This window comes from Limanda limanda, chromosome 6 (assembly GCF_963576545.1).
Source record: "Limanda limanda chromosome 6, fLimLim1.1, whole genome shotgun sequence".
Taxonomy (NCBI): domain Eukaryota; kingdom Metazoa; phylum Chordata; class Actinopteri; order Pleuronectiformes; family Pleuronectidae; genus Limanda; species Limanda limanda.
Genome location: NC_083641.1, coordinates 12,822,226 through 12,845,892, shown reverse-complemented (window position 1 = coordinate 12,845,892; position 23,667 = coordinate 12,822,226). Strand labels below are relative to the sequence as shown.

General features: G+C 43.2%; 1 protein-coding gene across 1 annotated transcript in view; it reads left to right on the top strand.

The window, feature by feature from the left end:
* Window positions 1-20,800, top strand: part of grm5b (glutamate receptor, metabotropic 5b) — a 52,554-nt gene extending 31,754 nt beyond the window's left edge. Inside the window, exons 6-17 of the mRNA XM_061073762.1 lie at window positions 6,873-7,108; window positions 7,889-8,010; window positions 9,011-9,135; window positions 9,226-9,394; window positions 9,728-9,854; window positions 13,446-13,563; window positions 13,778-13,964; window positions 14,408-14,566; window positions 14,772-14,897; window positions 15,539-15,721; window positions 17,664-17,830; window positions 19,714-20,800. Coding sequence (XP_060929745.1) covers window positions 6,873-7,108; window positions 7,889-8,010; window positions 9,011-9,135; window positions 9,226-9,394; window positions 9,728-9,854; window positions 13,446-13,563; window positions 13,778-13,964; window positions 14,408-14,566; window positions 14,772-14,897; window positions 15,539-15,721; window positions 17,664-17,830; window positions 19,714-20,800 — 2,806 coding nt within the window. The remainder of the gene's footprint in view (window positions 1-6,872; window positions 7,109-7,888; window positions 8,011-9,010; window positions 9,136-9,225; window positions 9,395-9,727; window positions 9,855-13,445; window positions 13,564-13,777; window positions 13,965-14,407; window positions 14,567-14,771; window positions 14,898-15,538; window positions 15,722-17,663; window positions 17,831-19,713) is intronic.
* The last annotated feature ends 2,867 nt before the right edge of the window (window positions 20,801-23,667 follow it).

Genomic DNA, 23,667 nt, shown 5'->3' with positions numbered 1-23,667 from the left:
TTTCTACTCAGGAACGGAAATGAAAGATGAATGCCTCAGGCCTCAGTCTATAGAGTTGGTTTGTTAAAGCTCTGCTGAAGGTATGCATTGGCCTATAATTCTGTACTATTATGCAAATAATGTTACCACAATTGGAAGACTGGCTGCATAATGTTAATTGAATAGTAAATTGAAAATTAAGTGTGTGTGGGTGCGTTTCTGTGTGTGTGTTTGAGAGAGAGAGAGAGAGAGAGAGTGGGAGTGGGTGTGTGTGGGTGTCTGTGTGCATACATTTAAAATCCACTGTGCTTTAATGAGACACAAAGTACAGACAGCAGGTTGAGCGTGGGCTGGAAACCATGGCAACGGCCTTGGGCTCCGAGACATGTAGAGACCATAGACTGTATATAAAGAGACAGAGAGAGAGAGAGAGAACACCAGGATGTCATTGAGAACAGTTATTGCGATCAACCATAGAGTGAGGGATTGATCGGCTTAATTGATGATGAGACACACACACACACACACACACACACACACACACACACACACACACACACACACACACACACACACCTACACACACACGCACACACATATGATACATGTGAACAAATACCCTGAAGACTTCTTGTAAATCCCTGCTCTTGTGGCAGCATCGCCCACACAGTTACACACTGTGTTGATCAGTAAACATCTGTGTGTATTTCTATGTACGTTTGTTGAGCTTCATGTTCAAAATCCATACGGCTCATATACACACACCCTGTGGGCTGCAGTCTTTGGAATCAGGGGCAAAGAGATGTATAGATTTCATAGGGGTTGCCTGTCAAGCACGTTTGGTATTTTCAGAGGAATGTTGCACGTTTTCAGTGCAGATTAAAAATGATTACTCTATAAATTAGAGTAATCATTTATTAAATCAATATCACTGGGGTTGTTAAAGGCCAGTCACAGCAGCTACAGTCGCTCCTGTTAAAAAAGTGTCGTCCTAGCCATGATTTTCGATAATTTTGTGAATAGAAGGTCCATTCTATTTAATATACAGAAACACAGCTCAGCACTTTGCCCATTGATAAAGGACAAAATCCAATAAGCTTAGAGGCTAATTCATTAAATTCAGTTGTTGATAGTCGAACTGTGTAATTGTATATTTGAAATAAACTCGTCGAACCAATTTAACATGTTCTGAATTTCAGTAGGAAAAATCAAAGTTAAAGACGTGGGAGAGTTGGAGGAGTGGGAATAACATTAATTTGATCATTTTATAATGATGTAAAAAATGTGCTTTAACCTGCAATTTCAAAGCAATATGAGCCCAGATATTGCTACAGATGAATATCCACAAAAATGGGAGGTGAAAATGATCTCCCCTTCCTGTGTCTCTATCCATCGCTGGAAGAAATGCATTTCTGTGCGTTGAACAGAAGGAGGCAGAATCCATATTTGAGCAAAACTGTGGAAACGAGGCGTTAGTGTGAAAATGTTGTGGTACAATTTTGAAAGAATACCTGTTTTACAGCTTTGTGCATAGTCTTGACATGTCGTGTTTAGGCTTGACACCTTGCAGTTTGCAGTTTGGAAGACAATAACATTCAACCCCTGCTGTGCTTCACCGCCTACTGTGACTCAAGGCAAATCAACAAGAAACCTAGCAGGTGCAGCTGAAGACAAACCTAACAGGAAAATATCTCCTTTGCAAAAGTGCTCGTAAAATGGAAGACATCTTAGATTGTGTCTATTGCAGGTCGGTGCAGGTGAAAATTTCCCTGTGTCAGTGATCCTCGCTTGCATTTATCTGCTTCTTTGAATTATAAGTTATGAGGATTTTACAAAAACGATCCTAAAATACAAATTGAAACATTTTTTTGAAACATCAAGACGAGTCATTGGTTAGAATCATTCAAAAAATTTGGTATGAAATAGATCTGCAGGATTCAGATGAGAATGTGTGGGTGTCGTGCAAACTGGGAAACTATCAAAATCATGTTTATTGTGCTATTTGTGCAAAGCAGAGAACATAGCAAATATAATTGCGATTGTGATGCAGAGCTTACTTAACATATTATTTCCTCAAGGGGCAATTATAGAGTGCTGATAAAACACTGCACCCCCCCAGCCATATATGTCTTTATGTATTTTATTTCAGTGATGTTTAATCACAGACAGTTTAACAGACACTGTGGGATTTCAAGATTTTTGCTGAGAACATAAACATGGTGAAGGTCATAGAGTTAATAATAATAATAATAATAATAATAAGTATATATTTTATTTATAGAGCGCTTTTCAAGGTACTCAAAGACACATTACAATTGTTAAAATTAACATAAAAAGCAAAACACTCAAATCAAGAGCACACAACACATTAAAAGCAGTTGTGAAAAGGTGAGTTTTGAGTTGTGATTTGAACAATTGAGATTGGTGCAGGCTCGGATGTGTTTGGGAGAGAGTTCCAGAAGGAGGGGGCAGCTAAGGAGAAGGCTCTGTCGCACCAGGTCTTTTTAGCAATAATTTTACTCTCCAGTGGTGATTAATCCAAGTGTGTATCTTTGTGTGTCTGCTTGCACGCTATCTTGGCCCCTGATGAGCCGCAGGTGTTACCACCTCGGAAAACTTGCCCAACAGGCGGAAGCCAATGAGAGAAAAGAAGGATGAGTGAGAGACAGAAAGCGAGAATTTAAACAGTGACAAAAACAAGTACGCCTCGTAGACATAGACTGACAGAACCACAATGCTGATTTTGGTGCCTTGTTTTGGTGCCTGAGCTCTGTATTAAAAAACTTACCCTGGCCACAGGCTAATGTTAAATTTCAACTTGCCAATTTGCCTTGGCAAAGAATACAAATGTTCAGTTCTGGCACCTTATGGACAGCGGTACCATTTTAAAAGGACTGAATGAGCCCTGATATCGGAAAAAACCCTAACGATGCCCAACCCTAGTATAGATTAAAGTATGTGTTGCATCTGTGAAATAGTAAATGAGAAGAGCATTATCAGAAAAGCAAAATACATAATGACAGATGGATGCAGTGAAATGTGACAGTCGGAGCATTGGGAGAAGGAAGAGGAGAGGAAAACAAAATGAAAGGACTCAAGGGAAAGCTGAAGGTGTTAATGACAAAGAGCGAAAAACGTCGAGGGAGAGAGAGAGATCCAGAAAATCCATTGACAGGATGAGAGCGGCCTGATTAATGATCAGGGATTGTTTACTTGAATCTGTTTTCTCTGCCTCTGCCTGTCAATCACTTCTCTCACTTTGTTTCTTGCTCACTCCTCCACCCACCGTGTCTCCTAATGTCAATACAGCATCGTATAAACCACACTCTAGAGTCTAGAAGGAAATACTCCCAGAAATACACCAAGTCGTATTCATTCGTCCCTCGGGGGGGAGCTGCCGATCGATCCGTGCGGTGTGATACTCGCACTTTGTTGCTCTGCATGGAACAACATCCACTGTGTGACACCGGAGAACATGTGCTGAGAATCACCCGACCAAAACTAATGTACCAAAGTCAACACTGTTATTGAAATAATGATCCAAGCATCTGCAACCACCTTGATATTTTGCTACAGTGCACTAGTGAAATAAGTTTGTGGTCACAATGTGATTGTGACATGCATTACAGTTGTTTATTTGAAATGATAATGATAAGTGACATCGTAGTTTTAATTGTTACAAACAAAAATCAAAGATGAAAAGAAGTTTTCTTTTCTTTGAGCTTTTTTTGTGTACTGACATCAGGACCCACAGAGTCGGAACTACTGATATCAACCGTGTCTGTTTCACTCGAGCTTTGTTTGACTTGCTTTCTCAAATGACATCTGATCTTCTGAAGCACATTCCATTTCCTTCTGTCCTAAAGAAAACAACATCAGCTCTTGTCAACTTCAATAGCATTAAGCATTTAGCTAACATGTCCCTTTAAGGCTTGAAGTTGGGCGTTCAAGCTTCGTGCTGGCAGCCAATCACAGTTTTAAGCTTGGGACACACACCATTGCTGGCTCTCATGCTATGGTAGCTGTCCACGCAATGCTAAAGAGAAGAAGGGTTACAGTTAAAGCACTCTACAAACTCAACGTGTACGTATGAGTGTTCTGTGACTGGACATGCTCACACCTGTTGGGAGGCATCAACAGAAATGCTGCCTGTTTCACTTTGAACATGGTGACTTCATGAGTTGCACAACTGCACTCTGGTTGTTTTGCTGAGCTTGCATTATGTGTAGCAGAAGTTCGGAAAAGCTCAACGATTTAAGCTGCAGCCGAGGCCCCAGCAAATCAAATAAACCATAAAAAACAAATACTCAAACACAGGCGCTGTGCAATCAAGTGTCTCGATCGCCACCCGGTGGCTGGCTGCAGTATAGCTAATTAATCATGCCTCCTCCATGTTAGTTGATGGGACATGGGCCTAATTAAAAATGAAAAGTACACATCTTTAAAAAAAATATGGTTCTGTCATTGTAGGAAGTCCTTATCACATTGATGTTTGTTCAAGAGCAATTTTTTTCAGTAGATGTGGTTTTAATTAATTATTTGATGCTATAAAAACAACCTCATGATTGACAGCTGAGGCGGACTCGTGATTGGTCAAACTCGTGTATCGATGAGACCTTTCTAAACCCCGGCTTCATTCCCGAATCTCGCCACTGCACTGACTCTTGCTCCATATGCACAACATGGCTGATATGTAGTCAGGATATTTTAGCTGCATTTCTGGATAGTGGGACAAAGTGGAGACACGTCGTCCATCTTGTCATCTATGGTGCCACAAACACTGCTCACCACCCTATTTCCCCCCCGAACTGATTCCAAACAACACATTTATTTTTATGTTTACTAGCCGGGTCTGACATAGAAAGGATAGCCGTGATTTATGTTTACAGCTCAGAAGTAGAGGGGGACGAGAAAAACGTCAAAGTCAGAGAAAAAGAGGGACAGCTACAGACACCCAAATGGTGACAGACGGGGAAGGCAGTTTACATATGCACACAAGCACTCCAAACGGACCAAGGCCAGGAGAAAATGAGTTTTGTTCTCTGGAGGCTGAGAGAGAAGGGGAGAGAGAGAGAGAGAGAGAGCGAGAAAAGGAGAGAAAGAAGAAAGTAAGAAATGAAAATTTCCATCCAAAGAAACCGAGGATCATTGTTTTGCCTGAGGCCACATTGGCAGCAGTTGTAAAAGGAGGAGAGATTTGTCTTTCACATCCACTTCTCTCTCTTTCCCTCCCTTTTTATCTTTCTTTTTCTCTCGAAGACACACACACACACACACACACACACACACACACACACACACACACACACACACACACACACACACACACACACACACACACACACACACACACACTGTGCCATCTGTACCTCCTTGAGGAGCAATAAACCCAAATCTCCTCCAAAAAATGCAAACGACAGTGATATGTCTCCTCAGTTTATGTGCGTGTATTGTGAGGAGGTTATATTCGTCTTGCTGGTGTCTGACGGGGCACGGCTGCTGAGCTGCAGCCAAAATACTCCATTTGACCTAGATCATCTCAGCGCCCGACTGGCGTATGTTGGTGTGTGTCTGTGCGTAGTGTTTGTGTGTCTCTGTCAGCGATATGAAGAATTTTGGACAGTGCCCATAATACTAAAGAGCTCCCTCCCACATGTCTTCTGACTCCCTGCTTATCCTTCTGTTTTCGCCGTCTTTCACTGGGCTTCTCCCTGATTTGCTATTTATGCTCTCCCTCTCTGATGTTTTTTTTTTTTTTTTGCCAAACGACTGCACCATATTGGAGCCCTGTGCTTCACCTCTCAACCCAAAAGTTTATATCACCCAATAACCAGCATGCACACGTACGTAGACATGCACACACGTACACATTAAGCAACCGTAGTAAGACGTTTTTCAGATATGAACTTGCCTTTCACATATGAAGAAGGCAGCGAGAGATTGTCCAAGTCAGATGTGTTCACAACAACAGGAACATTTCCGAAACATTCATTTGAAGGGTTGCGCCTACAGCATGCAGGCGGGACATCATGTATGAGTTCTGCAGAGTGTTAGTGTTTACGGCACTTCGGCATGAGCGTCAAACTTTAGAATATCGTTCTTTCCAAGTTTCCAAGTCGTTTGCTACTTCTACGTGCATGGCACCTCTATTTTCATCTTGAGGTGTTTATAATCATCCTGTTTTGCATCTATCATGTGTTAGAATCGTCATCAATAGCCCACTGCCACACTTGACATTTTCCCGCTGCATTCTCACATGGACTCGCTCAGACATTTTGTGGACATTTTACCAGAGGGGCTCACTGGAAAAGGACATTTGCGTTCTCACACACAGCTGAGGGAAACAACACTTCAACAAGTGTAAACAACCTAACAAAGACATGAATGCTTGTTTGGACTGGTTAGAAAATTTCTCAACTACAGCTGTCACACTCCAAAGTTCAAGTATTTCTTCTCCCACCCTTTTTCTTTCCTCTTTTCTGGCGTCTCCCCTCTTACTGCACCATAATCAATAAGCTACTTTCTTACAATATTCTGCAGGACAAGATATCTGCAGGAAAAAGGTTTTGTCCTTAACACTGAGCGAGACTGTCCTCAAATTAACACCATGTTCTTTTAAGAATGTCCATTTACAATGGTTGGACACAAAGACAAGTTGCCCTCATACTTCTATCTCAGTCTTCTCCCAAATTATTGATGTTTGAAAATGAGAAAATGTCCAATCAAATTCTCTCTCAAAAGCCAGTGCAGCAAAATCATCAAAAGTCTGTTGGAATAAAGAGCAAACGCCTACACATAGAAAAATAAATTATGAAAATCAAATTGTTTGACCTCACCTAAATTGAAATCTTTACTTAATTGTTCTGCTTGTCTTTCCTTGTGTTCTGTGACAGTGATGGATGGGCGGACAGGTACGACGTGACGGACGGTTTTGTTCGGGAGGCAGCCGGCGGTATCACCATCAAGCTCCAGTCGGCCGACGTGAAGTGGTTTGACGAGTACTACCTTAAACTTCGGCCTGAGAACAACATCCGGAACCCCTGGTTTCCAGAGTTCTGGCAGCATCGCTTTCACTGTCGGATTAAAGGCCACCCGCAGGAGAGCAGCAAGTACAACCGCACCTGCAGCAGTGAGTACAGACTGAAAATAAGAAATGAAAGTAAACGGGCAGCCGGAGGAATTCTCTGTAGTGACAGCACTTTAATATCATTTTACCGTATGACGAGGGATTGTTAGCGATACCAGTTACGTTTATTATTGTTTATTGTAAAATCCTTTGGGACATATTTGGGAAAAGACATGAAATTCATTAGCAGTGAACACTGAGTTACAGGCGGCTGTATTTTTGTGTTGGCAATAATCATACGGCGAAGAAAGGAAAGCAAGTGTTTCTGTTTTCACATCACAGGATACAGTTTCAATCTGCTTTTATTGATATTAATGTAAATAACATACACTCACATAATATGCCAAAAAAAAACCTGTCTGAACACAAACACATTCAGTAAATAACCACACACACACAACTTTCCTGTTCATCTGTTCATTTCCCTCGGGGCTGCGAGTGCAGTATCCCTTTATTTCAATGTATTCGTCTCTTTCCCGTCCTTCTCGGTTTCGGCTCCTCCATTAATCAAACCGGTGCGTGAGAGCTGCATCAAAGGAAGTCATGTCGCCCTTATTCTAATGGAATAGGATGTGAAACAAATGAACGGGACAGAAAGGAAGGAGATGTGGAGGTGGGAAGTGGCCGATGAGAGAAGGGAAGAGAGCAGTCTTTGATGTCAGGAAGAAAAGAAAAGCACTTTGCTTCATAATATTAGAAAGAAAGCGTGAAATTAAGAGTTGTACTGATATACCAGAATTTTTTTTCCATTTGTCCTCTGTCCCCGCCCTCCCACCTCTGCAGAGCGAGAATCTCTTCGGCAGCAGTACGCACAGGACACCAAGATGGGCTTCGTCATAAACGCCATCTACTCCATGGCATATGGCCTGCATAATATGCAGCGGGCTCTCTGCCCAGGTTATCAGGTAGGTACGGCTGGGATGAATGAATAGAGGGACACTGTGACTCAAAGAGAAGAAGGGGGTGGAGAGTGGGAACGATGGAAAAAAAAGAAGGCGCCAAACGGGTTTTTGCGCCCATGTTACAGTAGGACTTGTTTCCACAGGCTCCATATTTACCTCTGCCAAGGAGGTTGTGTTTTCATCGCTGTGTGTCTGACTGTGTGTTAGATGGATTACACAAGAACTAATGAAACTTGGTGTCAGGGTGAAACTCGTTCGATTTTGGAGCAGATTTAATAAAGGGGGCAGATCATGAAAAAATACTGACTTTCTTTAACATTGGGAGATAATATTGGGAGATTATAATAAATTATACAGAGATCTTTTTGAGGGACTCTTATGTAGATACCCACTAAATCGAGTGTGTGAAATTTGTGGCCACTTGATTGAGTAGAATTCACTGTAGAATGTAGAATTCACTCTAGTAGCCAATTTCATTTACAATTTCCTGATGGGAACCCAAAGGATAACATGTACAGACTAAAACAGTACATAATAATTATATATAAAATAGGAAATTCATGTGGAATAGTAGAAAATGTAAGCAATTTCAATCCTTAATCTGTATTTTATTCCATACGTTACTTTCTGCGAGTCTTACAATTAACTGAGATGTAAACCGAAAGGAAACGTGTCAAACATAATGGTTCCTTTCCGTTGACAATCATTGGCGTAAATGTCATATATAGAAAAACAATACTTCCTCACTGCTCCTTTCAATCTTCATGTCATTTGTTTGGATGACGTATTGTGGTTTGATTCCCATAGTGTTGTGATAATCATCCTACTTTGAATATACAGTTACGGGTTAACTGGAGGAACTTTAACAAAACTTTATAGCTGTTGAATTCAGTGAAAGTCCATTGACTACCATTAAAGGTTACTTGTGTGCACACAGATTGTAACCTGAACATGTGGATCAGGACATTTGTTTTACATGACAGGACTGTCCATGTATTTTAAGGGCCTATGTGATGCCATGCGACCTATAGATGGTGCCACACTGCTGGACTTCCTGATGAAAACTAACTTCACCGGAGTGTCGGGGGAGGGAATCCTATTCGATGCGAATGGGGACTCGCCCGGCAGGTGAGTGCTGGAACTGGACAGAAATTACGTCCTCTCCTTTTTAAGGCGTTTTGTGTTGCATGTTTTCATACATGCTCTTTCTCTGTGCAGGTATGAGATAATGAACTTTAAAAAGATGGGGAAGGACTACTACGACTACATTAATGTCGGCAGTTGGGACAACCGCGGCTTGAAGATAGACCATGATGAAATCTGGCCCAACAAAGAGGCCATCATCAAGTCAGTCTGCAGTGAACCCTGTGACAAAGCACAGATTAAGGTAAATACAACTTATACAGATATCTTTTTTTGGTACCTGCTGTTTAATAAAGTGTCTAGTATTTTGTAATAAGTAATAATTTTAGCACCCTGACCTGGAAAATAGAAAACAGTGGTAATACGTGTACATGACTCAGTTTCTTATAGGCCAGTCGAATTCTTATCAACATTGGTTCATAAGGAATTTTCCATTCTACCATTGTAGCTGTATAAAAGAAAAGCTCCATTTGGACACAGTGCCTGGTAGAGAAGAGCTGACACTGATAAATAATCCAGCCCACTGGTACTGGAAGCTACAGGCAAACATTCACGATGCACACTTTGCCCCTTCTAGGTGATCCGTAAAGGAGAGGTGAGCTGCTGCTGGACGTGCACTCCCTGCAAAGAAAACGAGTTTGTGTTCGACGAGTACACCTGTCGAGCCTGTGAGCTGGGCTCGTGGCCCACCTTTGACCTCACAGGTCAGTGTCTGCGTGTCTGTGTGTGTCTGTGGGTTTATTTTTAACCTGAAGTCTCAGAGATATTTCAACACACCAAGAACAGAAGCACGACAGTGAGCTCATGGAACGAACTAACTATGATCCTGCATAAAACCTTCTAATATCAGAGAGGTAGCTGTGTTTTGCTATTTAAGTGTCCTTAAATATGAATTAAGGCAAAGACATTTTTTGTAAGGTTAGGTTTCATTAAAGATGAGAGTAAGTCCTCAGGAAATCAATATAAGCAAATGTAATGTCCTCTGAAGTCATGGAGACGTGCTTGTGTGTGTGTGAGGACCTTCTCCAGCATTAACACTGACCTTGTCAGGACCAGTAGACCTCATGTGGATCAAAGCTTGGTCCTAATAAGAAAAACTTAATTTCCAAGCTCATGGTTAATGCTACTAGTAAGATGTGAATTGTGGGTAGGTTAAGATAGGGGTTAGGTATGTATTGGTCCCGGTTAAGGTTAGTGATAAGGTTTTGATTGTCCACAATGAATGGAAGAATAGCTACACAAACCTGTGTGTGCTCCAGTGGAATTAAATAGTTGTGTTTTCTCTGATACAATGTGCTATTGCAGCATTTTTATTACTATGAGACAATAACTCTGACGATACAATAAGTCCTGCACCAGTTACATTAGAGAAACAGAGATAGGAACCGACTGTGTCTCCTCTCCTCTCCTCTCCTCATCACCTCCTTCTACTGATTAGCGTTCAATTCAAATGCATCTCAGTTGCAATGAAAACGTATTTACCCTCCACTGCGTCCGAAGCGGCTGGTTTCTGTGTGCTTTTCAGCTGCTCATTACAATGCTTTCCTAGCTCCTCAGCATCCCCGATGATTAAAACATGAACCGAGCCCTGTTGAAATTCAGATTGAGCATCTCTGCCAGAGACAGAAGCGTCCTGCGCCTGAAACACGGACTGAACCAGTGAGAAAATGACAGAGAAAGTTGACAATGAAAAACGAGGGGAGGAAGAAGATTGAAAGAGTGTCGGGGGTTACCAATGTCTAACTTTTTTTGTGTGTGTGTTTGTTCGCATCTGTGCGAGTACGTGACTCATTTCATCAACAATAAATGCTGCGTATCGCCCAGCGCAGGGTTATATGGAACCAGTAATAATGAGGTGTAAACAAACTGCTTGCCCTGCTCCTCTGGCAGATATTTTGATCTATCCTCAGGTCATAAATAAAGGAGAGAAAGTGGGGGAGAGATAAAGGGGCAGAGGGAATAGCGCAAGGTCTCAGCTGGCAGGGAGCAGAGGTAAAGTGGCTGTGAAGAAGGATAGAAAGCAATAGGAGAGTTTAGGGGACGGCTATAGAGCAAAACAAGAAGAAAAAAAGAGAGTGAGAGAGAATTGACTTTGAAACATAAAGAGATGGTGAGAGTGAGTTTAATAGAGAGGGGGAGAGGAGGAGAGATGGAGATGAATGGAGGCTGTGGCAGAGGCAGCGACCAGGGAGAGGAGCAGAACAACGTAAAAGGGAGGATTAGCTCTGGGATTTGAGCCTCTTCACTGATGAGTAAAGTTCCACAAGTCTGAGCCTGACAGTGTTTAAAGGAGTTTGCCTCAAAACTTTATATTGACTCAAACCCCCCAGAATCATCCTCCTCCCCCCGACACACCAGTTTGGCTCGGGGGTCAAACACGACATGGTTTCCTGCAGCTTCTGTGATCCAATTAAGATTTAATTTACAGATGTAGTGGATGCTTACATCACCCATGAGAAAAACACTGATTTGGGATTTTCAGCCCCAACACTTACAGTTATGTGGGCAGGATTAATTTCTCTGCAGGTTCTCACTTTTCTGCCCATCGCAATTTTTCACAGGTGATGGTCCTCACCTGTAGACAGAGGACAACTGGCGAGACGGGAAAGCTGCAGCCTTCTATGTCTGATTATTCTGTTTTGAGTTATTAGAACACACACTGTTTCTAATTCGATTTTCATTAAGTAATTCAGCTTTAACTCAAACTGCATTAGGAGCTTTTCTGTGACATGAGCTGCATCCTCAACCAAAAGTTTCCTCCCGACTTAGTTTCTGTTCCTGATTGTTACCGTCCCCATGATTCTTTTTCAGCAATTAGACTGTTGTTGATGCCCCTGGACCAAACCGGTCTCCGATTTAATACAGTTAATGACTGTGTTAGGAAAAAGCCATTAAATTACTTGGGTCGGTTTAATGACTGTTCTGTCTTATCCTCCCCTTGCGATTTCCAGTACGATACAACCAGGTGTGTGTGTGTGTGTGTGTATGTGTGTGTGTGTGTGTGTGTGTGTGTGTGTGTGTGTGTGTGTGTGCGTGTATGCGTGTGTGCGTGTGCGTGTGCGTGTGTGTTTGTGTTTGTGTTTGTGTTTGTGTTTGTTTCTGAGAGACAGAGAAAAGAGCAAGATAGACAGAAGGGAAAGAGAAAGAAAAATGTAGAGTGACAGGAAATTTTAGTCTACGTGGGCCCCTGCTGTTCTGGTACGTCCAGACCATCCAGCCGGATAATAAGTGTTAAGACCGATCATAATTAAAACTGTCCCTTTAATTAATGGCTCTTTATTTCCAGGCCTACGAGGAAGACAGAGATGGAGGGAGGAAGGTGGAAGGAGAGAAGTAGGGAGAAAGGTGGGAGGAGTGAGGATGAGGAGAGATGTGGCGAAAGATGGGAACAGAGTGATGGATGAGAACTACAGAAAAGAGAAATGAGCGACAGGAAAGGGATCAAGGTTGAATCACATGAGCAGAGAGGATGAAGAGGAGGCACAGGTGGAGGGAGAGGAGAGGGTGGACAGAAGGGAAAAGGTAATACAGGGAGAAAAGCAAGTTTCAAAACAGCAGATAGCAGGTGAGGAGCAGTGGATAATGAAGGAGCCCTGTGGAGTTATCCGTATAATATTTTATTAATGTCTGGATATGTTTAATTAATGGATTTGATACAGATTGATGAAAAATAAAACAAATTACACACACTAATTCCATTTTACCCATGTTTTCTAATCGTGTACGACCTGTACGGTTTACTGCACACTGATGTTTCACCTGAGCAGTTGTGGGTGAAAGCTTGATGCTAAGAGAAACAAATGGAAAGGGAGAGAATGCTATCAATAGAGTGCTGAATGTTGACTGGGGAATGGAAGTCTTACCTCAAGTTTTCACTGTATTGTTCAGTTGCTGACCTTCACACACACCTCAGCTACCGGGTGGTGGTAGTTACAGGTTTGCAGCAATATATGTGTGTTGGCTGAAAAAAAAACCTAACCCCATAATGGAACCACCTTGAAATCCACTAGAACTGGATTTTTCACACTAGAAATTGGCCCCTCAAACATGCCTGATCAAGATCCATACAGTATTCCCTGGGAAATTGGTGAAAATGTCAAAAAATGCTTTATCTCACATTGTAAAAGAAAGTGGGAAAATTCCTTGTCCAAAACTGAATGGGTTCATTCTTCGTCCATGTCCCATGTGCCCTTGACAAACAAACAGAAGCAGAGAGGAGAGAAAACATAACCTGGGCTGAGTTAGAAGCTCTTGGTTCTTTTTTTGTTTCATGAAATCTATCCCTTTTTCTCCAGGCTGTGACCCGATCCCAGTTGAGTACCTGCGGTGGGGAGACCCTGAGCCAATAGCTGCTTTGGTCTTCGCCTGCCTCGGTCTGATGTTCACATTCTTTGTCACTGCCGTCTTCATCAGGTAACAAATCTCTAATCTCAGTAACATAAACACTGAGGAAAACTATAGATAGTAATGCATTGGACAGAAATAAACATTTTAATACCCACTTTGCACATTTCTACTATTTCAGTCTGTGTTTCCTTTGTGTGTTTAAATCCTTCTCTGTACACTATACAGTTGTCTTGATTTTCCATATTTGTGCAAATAAGTGACTGAACATATCTGTATTTAGATTTCGGGACACCCCTGTGGTGAAATCGTCCAGTCGGGAGCTGTGTTACATAATACTGGCAGGGATCTGCATGGGTTACCTGTGCACCTTCTGCCTCATAGCGAAACCCCACATTATCCACTGCTACCTCCAACGGCTGGGAATCGGCCTGTCACCTGCCATGAGCTACTCTGCACTCGTCACTAAGGTGAGGACGGAATTAAAAATTTTGCAAAGTGATTGTGAGATAAAGACTGCGGCAACTGTGAGAGGTTCAGGGGTAAAGGACACATCTGTGGGGGGAAGCAGGGCTGTATGAGAAAGATGGCGAGAGTGAAGTGATACTTCAGAATAAAATCCTTTTTATAAATTAGAGTGAGAGGGTATGGGAAACATGACATTAGAAGTCAGGGTATAGGTCAGTCCTACACTGTTATAAGGGATTTTGGCAATGAGAATTTGTAACAATGTTACATTAACTTGTTATATTTGCTTAAACAAAATAAATGACCCTCCATTTATATGACTACATTATGACTCCTGTGTGGCTTTATTCATTTTTCCCACAAATAATGGCCCAAGTAGAAGGTCCACTGTGTTCAGTATATAGTTTATGAAAATACCCTGACATTGTTTGTTATCGGACCACAGACAAACCGCATCGCCCGGATCCTGGCGGGCAGCAAGAAAAAGATCTGCACCAAGAAACCTCGCTTCATGTCGGCCTGCGCTCAGCTCATCATCGCCTTCCTCCTCATCCTGCTGCAGCTGGGCATCATCGTGGCTCTCTTCCTCATGGAGCCACCTGAGGTATCCTGTGTGTGTGTGTGTGTGTGTACATAAAAAAGAAAGAGTTCTACTTCTGTATCATTATTTTAAAGATTATTTGACACTTACAGTCAATTAATAATAATGTTGTCAGGCGTAGATGTAAAGTATCGAGCTGGTTTTTGTTACGAAAGCCTTCCTGGGTTCTCTAATTTGTGATGCCATGTTCCCTCCTGTTTCTCTCCAGGTGATTCATGACTACCCCAGCATCCACCAGGTCAACCTCATCTGCAACACCACCAACATAGGTGTGGTGACGCCGCTGGGATACAATGGCCTGCTCATCCTCAGCTGCACCTTCTATGCCTTCAAGGTACTATCGCAAGTGTTTCTAAGGAATTGTAATTGTAACTGTAATTGTAAACATTACAGTTCGGAATTACAATAGTGAATATGCTGAAAAAAAATGGAAGTCCTAAATCTTCTCAGGATAAGACATACTGACAATGAGTGGGTGCTTTAAAGCTGAAGTTGGAACCATAGGTTATTAATTATATGAACATGTCCACATGTGTCTCTTTTTACAATTTGTACAGTGCACATCATCACACGACAGAAAAGCAATGATGAAACCACTGGTAATGTATTGCTGCTCTACAACCTTTCAACAGCAGCCAATGAAATTTTTACTGCGACAAACACATCCAAAAGTCAATGTTTATTTCTTGGTGGCCTGCAGCGTGTGAGAGCCGAGTGGTAAAAAGAGACAGCAGCTGAAATGGACTGTACTTCAAGCAAATACATTTTCTGTAATTACAAACAAAGCAGCAGAACAAACCAATATAACTGGTGGTGTGGGGTCGTGACCCCATGTTTCACATAATGTATCAAACTGTGATGCAAGGGCAAATGGTTTGCAGCGAACACAGTTTTATCTTCAGCGGCTGTATTGAGAGGATCGGATATTTATCTCACTTGTCTCTTTTCTTTCTCTCTCACTTTTCTCTCCTCAAGACCCGCAACGTCCCGGCTAATTTCAATGAGGCGAAGTACATTGCCTTCACCATGTACACCACCTGTATCATCTGGCTGGCCTTTGTACCCATCTACTTTGGGTCCAACTACAAAATTATCACCATGTGCTTCAGTGTCAGCCTCAGTGCCACTGTGGCTCTGTGCTGCATGTTTGTACCCAAGGTAAGGCTGGTTGTTTTATATATTTCTTCACATGTTTCCGTCACGTTAAACACTGAGTTTCTGCTTCAAGACACCACAGATACTTTTTGGGATGCTTGACAATAGACCCAGAATGATTTGTAGATTGGCCAAAAATATTAGCCAGTATGAGCCTTTCACAGAGTTATCAGTATCTGTGTTTGCAGCTATATACTGATATGGACATTTATATTTTACATAATAAAACAATATATATTTATATATTTGGTTGTGATTATGTTTTCTATTTCATAGAGTTGATATAGTAAAGTTGAATTCAAGTGTGAGATATCAAGCCTCAATTACATTTCTTCATCATAAGATATTTATAATTACATCGTAAAGGGATAGTTCACCCCAAAATGAAAATGACTTATTATCTATAACTATAATTATCAAGTTTTGTAATGCACTTATTATCCAATATATCGGTACAATTTAGTTTTTTTACTCCCTACTATCAATATCAGCATCAACCCCCAAAATATCCTTTTGGCCAGGCTCTACTTGTTAGAGTTCCATTAGTTGTGAATTTTATTAACCTCAAACGTAAATGGTTGCTATCTTTCTTCATCACTGCATGAGTTATATGAGCCTTCAAATAACCATGGCAGCAGCATCAATACTCGATGGTACATTAGCATTCAGCTCTCACTGCTGACACAGCCACTCGCTGCATTCTTTGGTACGTGGTAGTTGTCTAGGTTATGAGAGCAGGGAAGTATTCTCTAGGGTCGAAACTCATGGACCTGTCAGATAAAAGGCAGCATTGGGTTTCATATGTCTGGAATCTTTTGTTAATGTTTAAGTCTGTATTTTGTCTGTTACCGAGGTCCTTTTTGGTTGTTAAGTCATGGTGTGTGTTGGAGGGTCCAAGCTCGGGTACTTTCAAGATGCCGCAGTGCGGTGTCCCTTGGTGTGATTGTAGATCTCAGATGGTAGAATAGATTCAATACGACATAAAACAAAGCCGGTGTCTTCTAACGTTAGCTAGCTAGACTGAGCTGGGCAGCACAGAAGCGATATATCTTTGTGAAGATGCAATGAAGTGAATTAAACGAGTCAGGAGCAGCCAATTTGACATGAAAAGGCCTGTCTACCCTTTGTTGGACTCTTGTTTCGTTGTTTTGCACTGTCAGGTGATTGAGTGATAGTGAGTGTTCTCTCACTCTTATTTATTGGAATGTGTAAAATGTATAATGGCGTCTGTTGCCTCATGTGTTGTTTACCGTCCTCTGCTTTGTTTGTGTATGAACGGAGGCTGCACTGGTCACAGTTGAATTGTCTCTTCATGAGCCAAATAAACATCAGCTTCTCACGGTCAGCCATGCTTGCTTACATTTGACGCGGTGCCATCACCGGGCATTGGAACGCTTTGTGAGTCGGAAATTTAAAGTCGGAATATCCGACAGCTGAGTTGTCTTGAACGCAGCATTAATTCATGTGAATACTGTCACCTTTGTTTAACTGCTACTGAATCTTAAAATAATAAGAAAGAAAGACTTGTATTTCACTGTATTATTACTTTTACACACAATACAGCACAATATATTCTGATGTGTGAAAACTTAAACATGACTATAATGCACTAAAATATGTCTAGCTTGTGACCATGGAGAGTTGTAATGCACTGGCAGAACTCCCATTAAACAACAAATGAGGGTTCAAGTTGAGTTTGTGGATAAATAATTAATAAACTGAAATAAAATCTTACTAAATGCCTGCATTGAAGTGGAAAACCCATTTCAAATATTATCCTGTGTTATGGTTTCTCCCACTTATGCGCTAATAGCTACATATCCTGCGGAGCTGCATGAGAAAAAGAAATCAATAAAAACAATTAGCCGCCTCTTTGGAGAATTGTCTGTTTATTAGAGCTCTATGTTTGCTCCAAATTAAGTGGTCCTTTTGTGTTTTCAAACAGGTGTACATCATATTGGCCAAACCGGAGCGTAACGTGCGCAGTGCCTTCACCACCAGCACCGTGGTGCGCATGCACGTGGGTGATGGCAAATCTTCCTCAGCTGCCAGCCGTTCATCTAGTCTGGTTAACCTGTGGAAACGCAGAGGCTCCACTGGAGAGACACTCAGGTACGTGTGTTTGTGTGTGTGTGTGTGTGTGTGTGTTTGTGCACTAGTGACGTCTTAGCCAGGTTAATGCCAGGTTACTCCTCAGTTACAGCTGAAGACACCATTTCTGTAATGGCCCCACTCTGAGACTATTTGTGGGGTGTGTGTGTGTGTGTGTGTGTGTGTGTGTGTGTGTGTGTGTGTGTGTGTGTGTGTGTGTGTGTGTGTGTGTGTGTGTGTGTGTGTGTGTGTGTGTGTGTGTGTGTGTGTGTGTGTGTGTGTGTGTGTGTGTTAGAGAGAGAGAGATTGATTCTCTGAACTCCTCTGAGCGGCCTGACTCTTCTTCTGACCCTGACATGAACTGCAGACAATGGCCCTAATGGAAATGTGGCAAAGGAGAGAGACGGGAATGAACTGAGGAAGGCAGGATAAGGGGAAGAGTGTGAGAGAGACAAAATGGGTGTTGGGAATGGAGAGAGACAGACGACGACCAGAAGTGATGGAAAAGAAAGAGGAAAGCACTTAAAGAGTGATATGAAAAGAACAGACCTAATGTATTTCACACCCAGCTTAAGGCCATCCACAAGTCATCTACTGTGACAAGGAAGCGATCAGAGGATACAAAGGGAGTGACGCACAGTCACTTGCCCGGAATGAAAAGGGAGGAAAAAAGACAGGAAGACATTTTCGTCTGTCAGCAGGTTACTGCAGCTCTCACCCCGCTTGGCAGGCAAGATTTCAATCTCACTCTTATGAGAAACGTCAGGAGTGTTTCCATCTTTGTTTCTTTCATTCCTCTCCTCCGTCTGTGTCTTTTGGTCCTATCCTCCTCTGTGGGAGGTGGTAATTGGCAGGGCTGTCCATCTCCTGGGTGTCGTGCTGGAAGCTGTTGCCTTTGAGCTGCTGTCACTGTGACAGACATGTAACCGCTGGACCACAAGGGGAAAGCAAGGAAATCTTTTTTAAAAAAAAAGTAATGTTTGACTGATGGTTTGGAGCAAAAGTTTGAACTGCAGAGAAGTGATTGGTATTTATTCACCAGTCATTAAAATCATCATCAGAGCTGGATGTTAAAACAGATCCATTAAGTTCTTTGCAACAAGTGTTTCTCCCAGTAGCAGTGGTCCTACACGCTCCGCAGCCGTCTCTACCTATGGGATGTAACAAGTGGATCACTTCACTGTGCATGTGCAGGTCTACACATGCAGCAGCATATGGATACATGTGTGTGTGTAGACGTGTGCAGTGTCTGTGTCTACAGGGCTATTTCAGTTACCGCCCCAGCCCCGGCGATGTGAGGTTTAATCAGAAGTTCCACTATAGATTAATCACACTAATTAACCTGACAAAGGGATAAGAGGAGACGGAGCGCTGTGACAGATGTGAAGAGGATAGTGGAAAAAAGTCGGTTAGCAGAGGAAATGGAGAGATATCCTGACAAAGAAAAATGAAGAACCAACTGGTGGAGGAAAAAATAGAGCAGAAAATTAATTGTGATGAAATTACTCATCATATGAAGTCCAACCGATTAGTGGTTGAGTCAAGGCTCCATTTAAAGATGTGTATTTCTATTAAATGACATTACTCATCCAGGAGAACACATTGGAGCTAATTCAGAACAGGAACCGTTGGTGTAATGTTTTTGCTGCATGTGCAGATTTGGCTCATAAATCTAATGGACCATCCGGATAGACTTGTATCAGTTTCATTTTTTGAAAGTGTACCCTGCTCTTGTTGGCTTCTCTAGTATTACCAACCCAAGCTTTCATCAGATATGTAGTTTGTTTTGTGCAAAGACAAATAAAATTATACCAAACTGATCAAAAGGTTGTATCTGAAGGGGATTAATCTGCCTTCAAACATTAAAAACAACCTTCTCTTCTATTTCCCTCCGGTTTTTCCAGCTCCAACGGTAAATCAGTATCCTGGGCGCAGACGGAGCGCAGCGGCTCGCGTGGCAACCACCTGTGGCAGCGGCTGTCCTTCCACATCAAGAGGAAGGAGAACAACCAGACCGCCGTCATCAAGCCCTTCTCCAAAACCTCTGAGGAACGCTACTGTGGACGTGGCGACCTTCCGCCGCACGTTCCCCTGCCCTCCCTCCCCTCCATGTCCTCCATGTCCTCCCATCACGACATCGGACCGGACAAGACCCTGTACGAGCTCTCGGAAGCGGAGGAGCGCTACTCCATCACGTACCGGCCGCAGACGCCCTCGCCGATCAGCACGGTCAGCCAGAGATTCGGGCCGGGTTTAGGGGAGGAGCCTCAGATGTCCGGTATCCCAGCGTACCCGAGCAGCATCTGCAGCGGCGGCAGCGGCAGCAGCTGCGGTCCAATCAGCAGCTGCTCTGTCGTTGCCGGGAGCGACAGCCGTTTGATCATCGTGGACGATCACCCGGGGGTGGCCCAGAGCTCACTGATGGATCAGATCAGCTGCGTCGTAAACCGCTTCACCGCCAACATCACCGAGCTCAACAGCATGATGCTCTGCCCCTCTCCCACTCACTCGCACACAAACAAACACACTCCCCCTTCCCCTCAGCCCACCGACCCCTATCTGTTACCCCGTGAAATGCACGTGGCCCCGACCCTCACCACCTACGCTGATGTCCAGCCCCTCCCACCTGTCGAGTCCAGCCTGGGGGGCCGGGGTGGCTGCCTGGTTCACCCTATGCCTCATTCACCCTACCCACTACCGCCTCCTCACCCCCAGGCCTCCCCCTCTCTCTCCCCTATGCGCGGCGGCCTGGTTAGCTGCCTGAGCGACTCCCCTCTGAGGAGGGCGGAGCTGGAGGAGGAGCTCTTTGCGTTGACTCCTCCTTCGCCCTTCCGCGACTCTCTGGCGTCCAGCAGCAGCAGCAGCTCGCGTGGCTCTGAGGCCGACCTCTGTCTCCCACCAGTCCCGTCCCATCCTCCCCCCTCTCCCCCTTCGCCCAGATTCAGCAGACTGACGCTCAGAAACTACAGCCAGAGTTCATCCTCACTGTGAGGCCGAGATGACAAGTTGAGAAAATGCATCAGTGAAGAGGAGCGGCCCCTAAAACAACGGGTCTCGCGGAAGACGAAGAGACTGAAATCCGTTTTTCTCCCTACGCGGAGACAGAAAGCGGACGTGAAGGAGTCATGGAGGGCTGGGTGGTGAACGCACCAAGCTGTGTTTGTGTTTACATGTTCGCAGTGAGATGCAAGTATAAGAAGCTTTTCCCGCGTCGTGTTTTCTTAGTGCTGTCTCTGACAAGTCGGACGCAAAGAACTGCAAAAATAACCATGGTAACGTTGCAGTGGTGTCTGTAGAGCCACTAATCATTCTAGAAAGGTCTAGAGCTACGGATCATTTAGGTTTGGGTAGTGGCCTTAAGGTAACATGGCTATACACTAATTAGAAACTGTGAATCTTTGTGTGTGTTTGTGTGTGTGTGTGTTTGTTTCTGTGTGTGCATCGGTAAGTTGTGGCTGTATCTTAGTCAATGAGAGTTAATGGCAACATGACAGTATTGATGAGGTCAGACTCCAAAAGCCTGTATGGCCTAAATCGAGGCTATCAAGGGCACATCATACACATCTGCTTGTACACACACACACACACACACACACACACACACACACACACACACACACACACACACACACACACACACACACATACACACACACACACACACACACACATACACACACACACACACAAACACACACACACACACACACACACACACACACACTGTAAGGGAATCACTTTGTAAATAAATGACAGGTTGTGGATTTGTCTTTGACGATAAAATCCAAGATGCTTCTGACAAAAGTGCATTGTGTTAACATACCGGTCTGTATGTTACTCTGAAGAACTTTCATTCAGCTGTTCCCTCCTCATCGTTTTCTTTTCCTCAATCCCTCGTTCTCTCGCTGCTTTCTTTCGTTTCCCCCCTGCCACTGTTTTCAGTATTTTCTACTCTTTCAGTGTGTGTTTTCTTCAGAAGTTTGAATGTATATTTTCTACATGATTCCTGAAGCAGTCGGGACCAAACCTTTTGTACCTCTCGAATCTTTCTGTGACTTGAGAACGAGGGAGATGAGGGATCGACGAGACCTGGCCTCGTTTTTTGGATATAAACAGCCTCGTCATTAGATTTAGTTTCAGGTAAATTATTGGATGAAATCTGACCTCAAAGCTTATTGTTAAGAGTGTGACATGTAACAGAGAGTGACGTAAGGCTTAGCTGGATCCCAGTCGTGACATTTCCTCTTGTTTGTCAGCGGGACACAAGCGTCGGTCGGTTTCATCAAAGATGTCCGTTTGAATGGAATTAATTGGAATCACAATTGTCTCTATTGTTAGGCAGTGCATATTGATAGATTCACGCTGGGAGAGAGAGAGCGTCCTTGTCTGTCTCAGCCTTGACCAAGGTCATCTGTCTCACAGGTGCTATGAGCCGTTTAAAGGTCGCCACTCTTTTCACACAAGGAGGGGCTGAACAATAGAAGAAGATCACAAATCAAAATGGAGCATTGACCCTTCATAACTGTGAAGCTGCTTTCAGACATGCACTGAAGTCCGCACATTGTCCTCAAATTTAGTAGAGGACCCTGACCCCGTTTTACGTTGTGTTCTGCCTCCAGCATGATCAACCGTGGTACCACTACTCACCTGAATGCTCAAAACATTTCCTGTGGTTTAGAAAGCGTCTGATCTGGGTAATCTCCAGTCGCGCTCTTCATATGTGAAAGGCAAACTCTTTTTTTACCTTTCCTGAGTTCATGTCTGAAAACGGCTTTAGTCTCACGAAACCGACCTGGTAGCAGAGATCGACTGACATCCAGTTAAAAGCCAGTCAAAATGAAATCATGGACAGGAACATTATACCCACATGTCAAACTGGATGAACTTAAAGGAATAATTCCCAGTTAAAACCCGCGTTCTTGCCGAGAGCGAGATGAGATGTCTGCAGCTCTTTTATCTGTCAGGAGAATATATCTGGTGTCCGGTCTGGTGGCATGTTAATTAGTGAGCTGTAGAGGAGCTGTTCGGCGGATTGGACCGTGCCAGGCTCATTTTGTCTCCAGTGTTAATGCCAAGCTAACTGGCCGCTGGCTGTAGCTTCATACTGAATGGACAGACATGAGAGGGGTATGGATCCTCACGTCAATCTCAGCATGACAGCCAATCAGTGTATTGCCAAATATATATCAATTGCTTATCCTAATCCAATACTTCCTGGATTGGGAGAAATGGTGGAAATAAATGTAATCCAGATGGCAACTGCAAGGAGACATGGTAACATGTGGAGAGAATCACTGTCGATTATTAGATTAAAAGTCGAAATTCAGTTACTCAAATTCAATGTCTGTGTAGATCAGTGGTTCCCAAACTAGGGGTAGGGGCCCCCCATTGGGCCACGAGACACTGAGGCTACATCCATACCAATACGTTTAAGTTCGAAAACAGCCTTTTCGTTCCGTATCAGTTTTAATCACCATCCACTCTAACAAGCCTGAAAGCACATATCATGTGACCACTCGCATACACTGGGAATGCCCGTGCCAGTGTGTCCAGCCAGGCATGCAGACACGGGAATTGTCACAGATTGCTTGAATAATAGCTTGTCTCCTACACAGTTGTATCATTGTAAAATGCAGGATTTAACTGCACAGCAACTGTTAGCAAAGACAACACGGTCAGCAACACTTCTAATTAATTATCCATGTTGCATTCATCACTGGTAGCAGAGGTACAAAATAGAGAGATATGCATGTTACAGATTTCTTCTTCTTCTGCTAACTAGCTCAAATACATATCCTTTGTATCCTTCATCTGACTCCAGACATAACAGGGGTTGCAGGTCTCGGACGCAGGCTGAA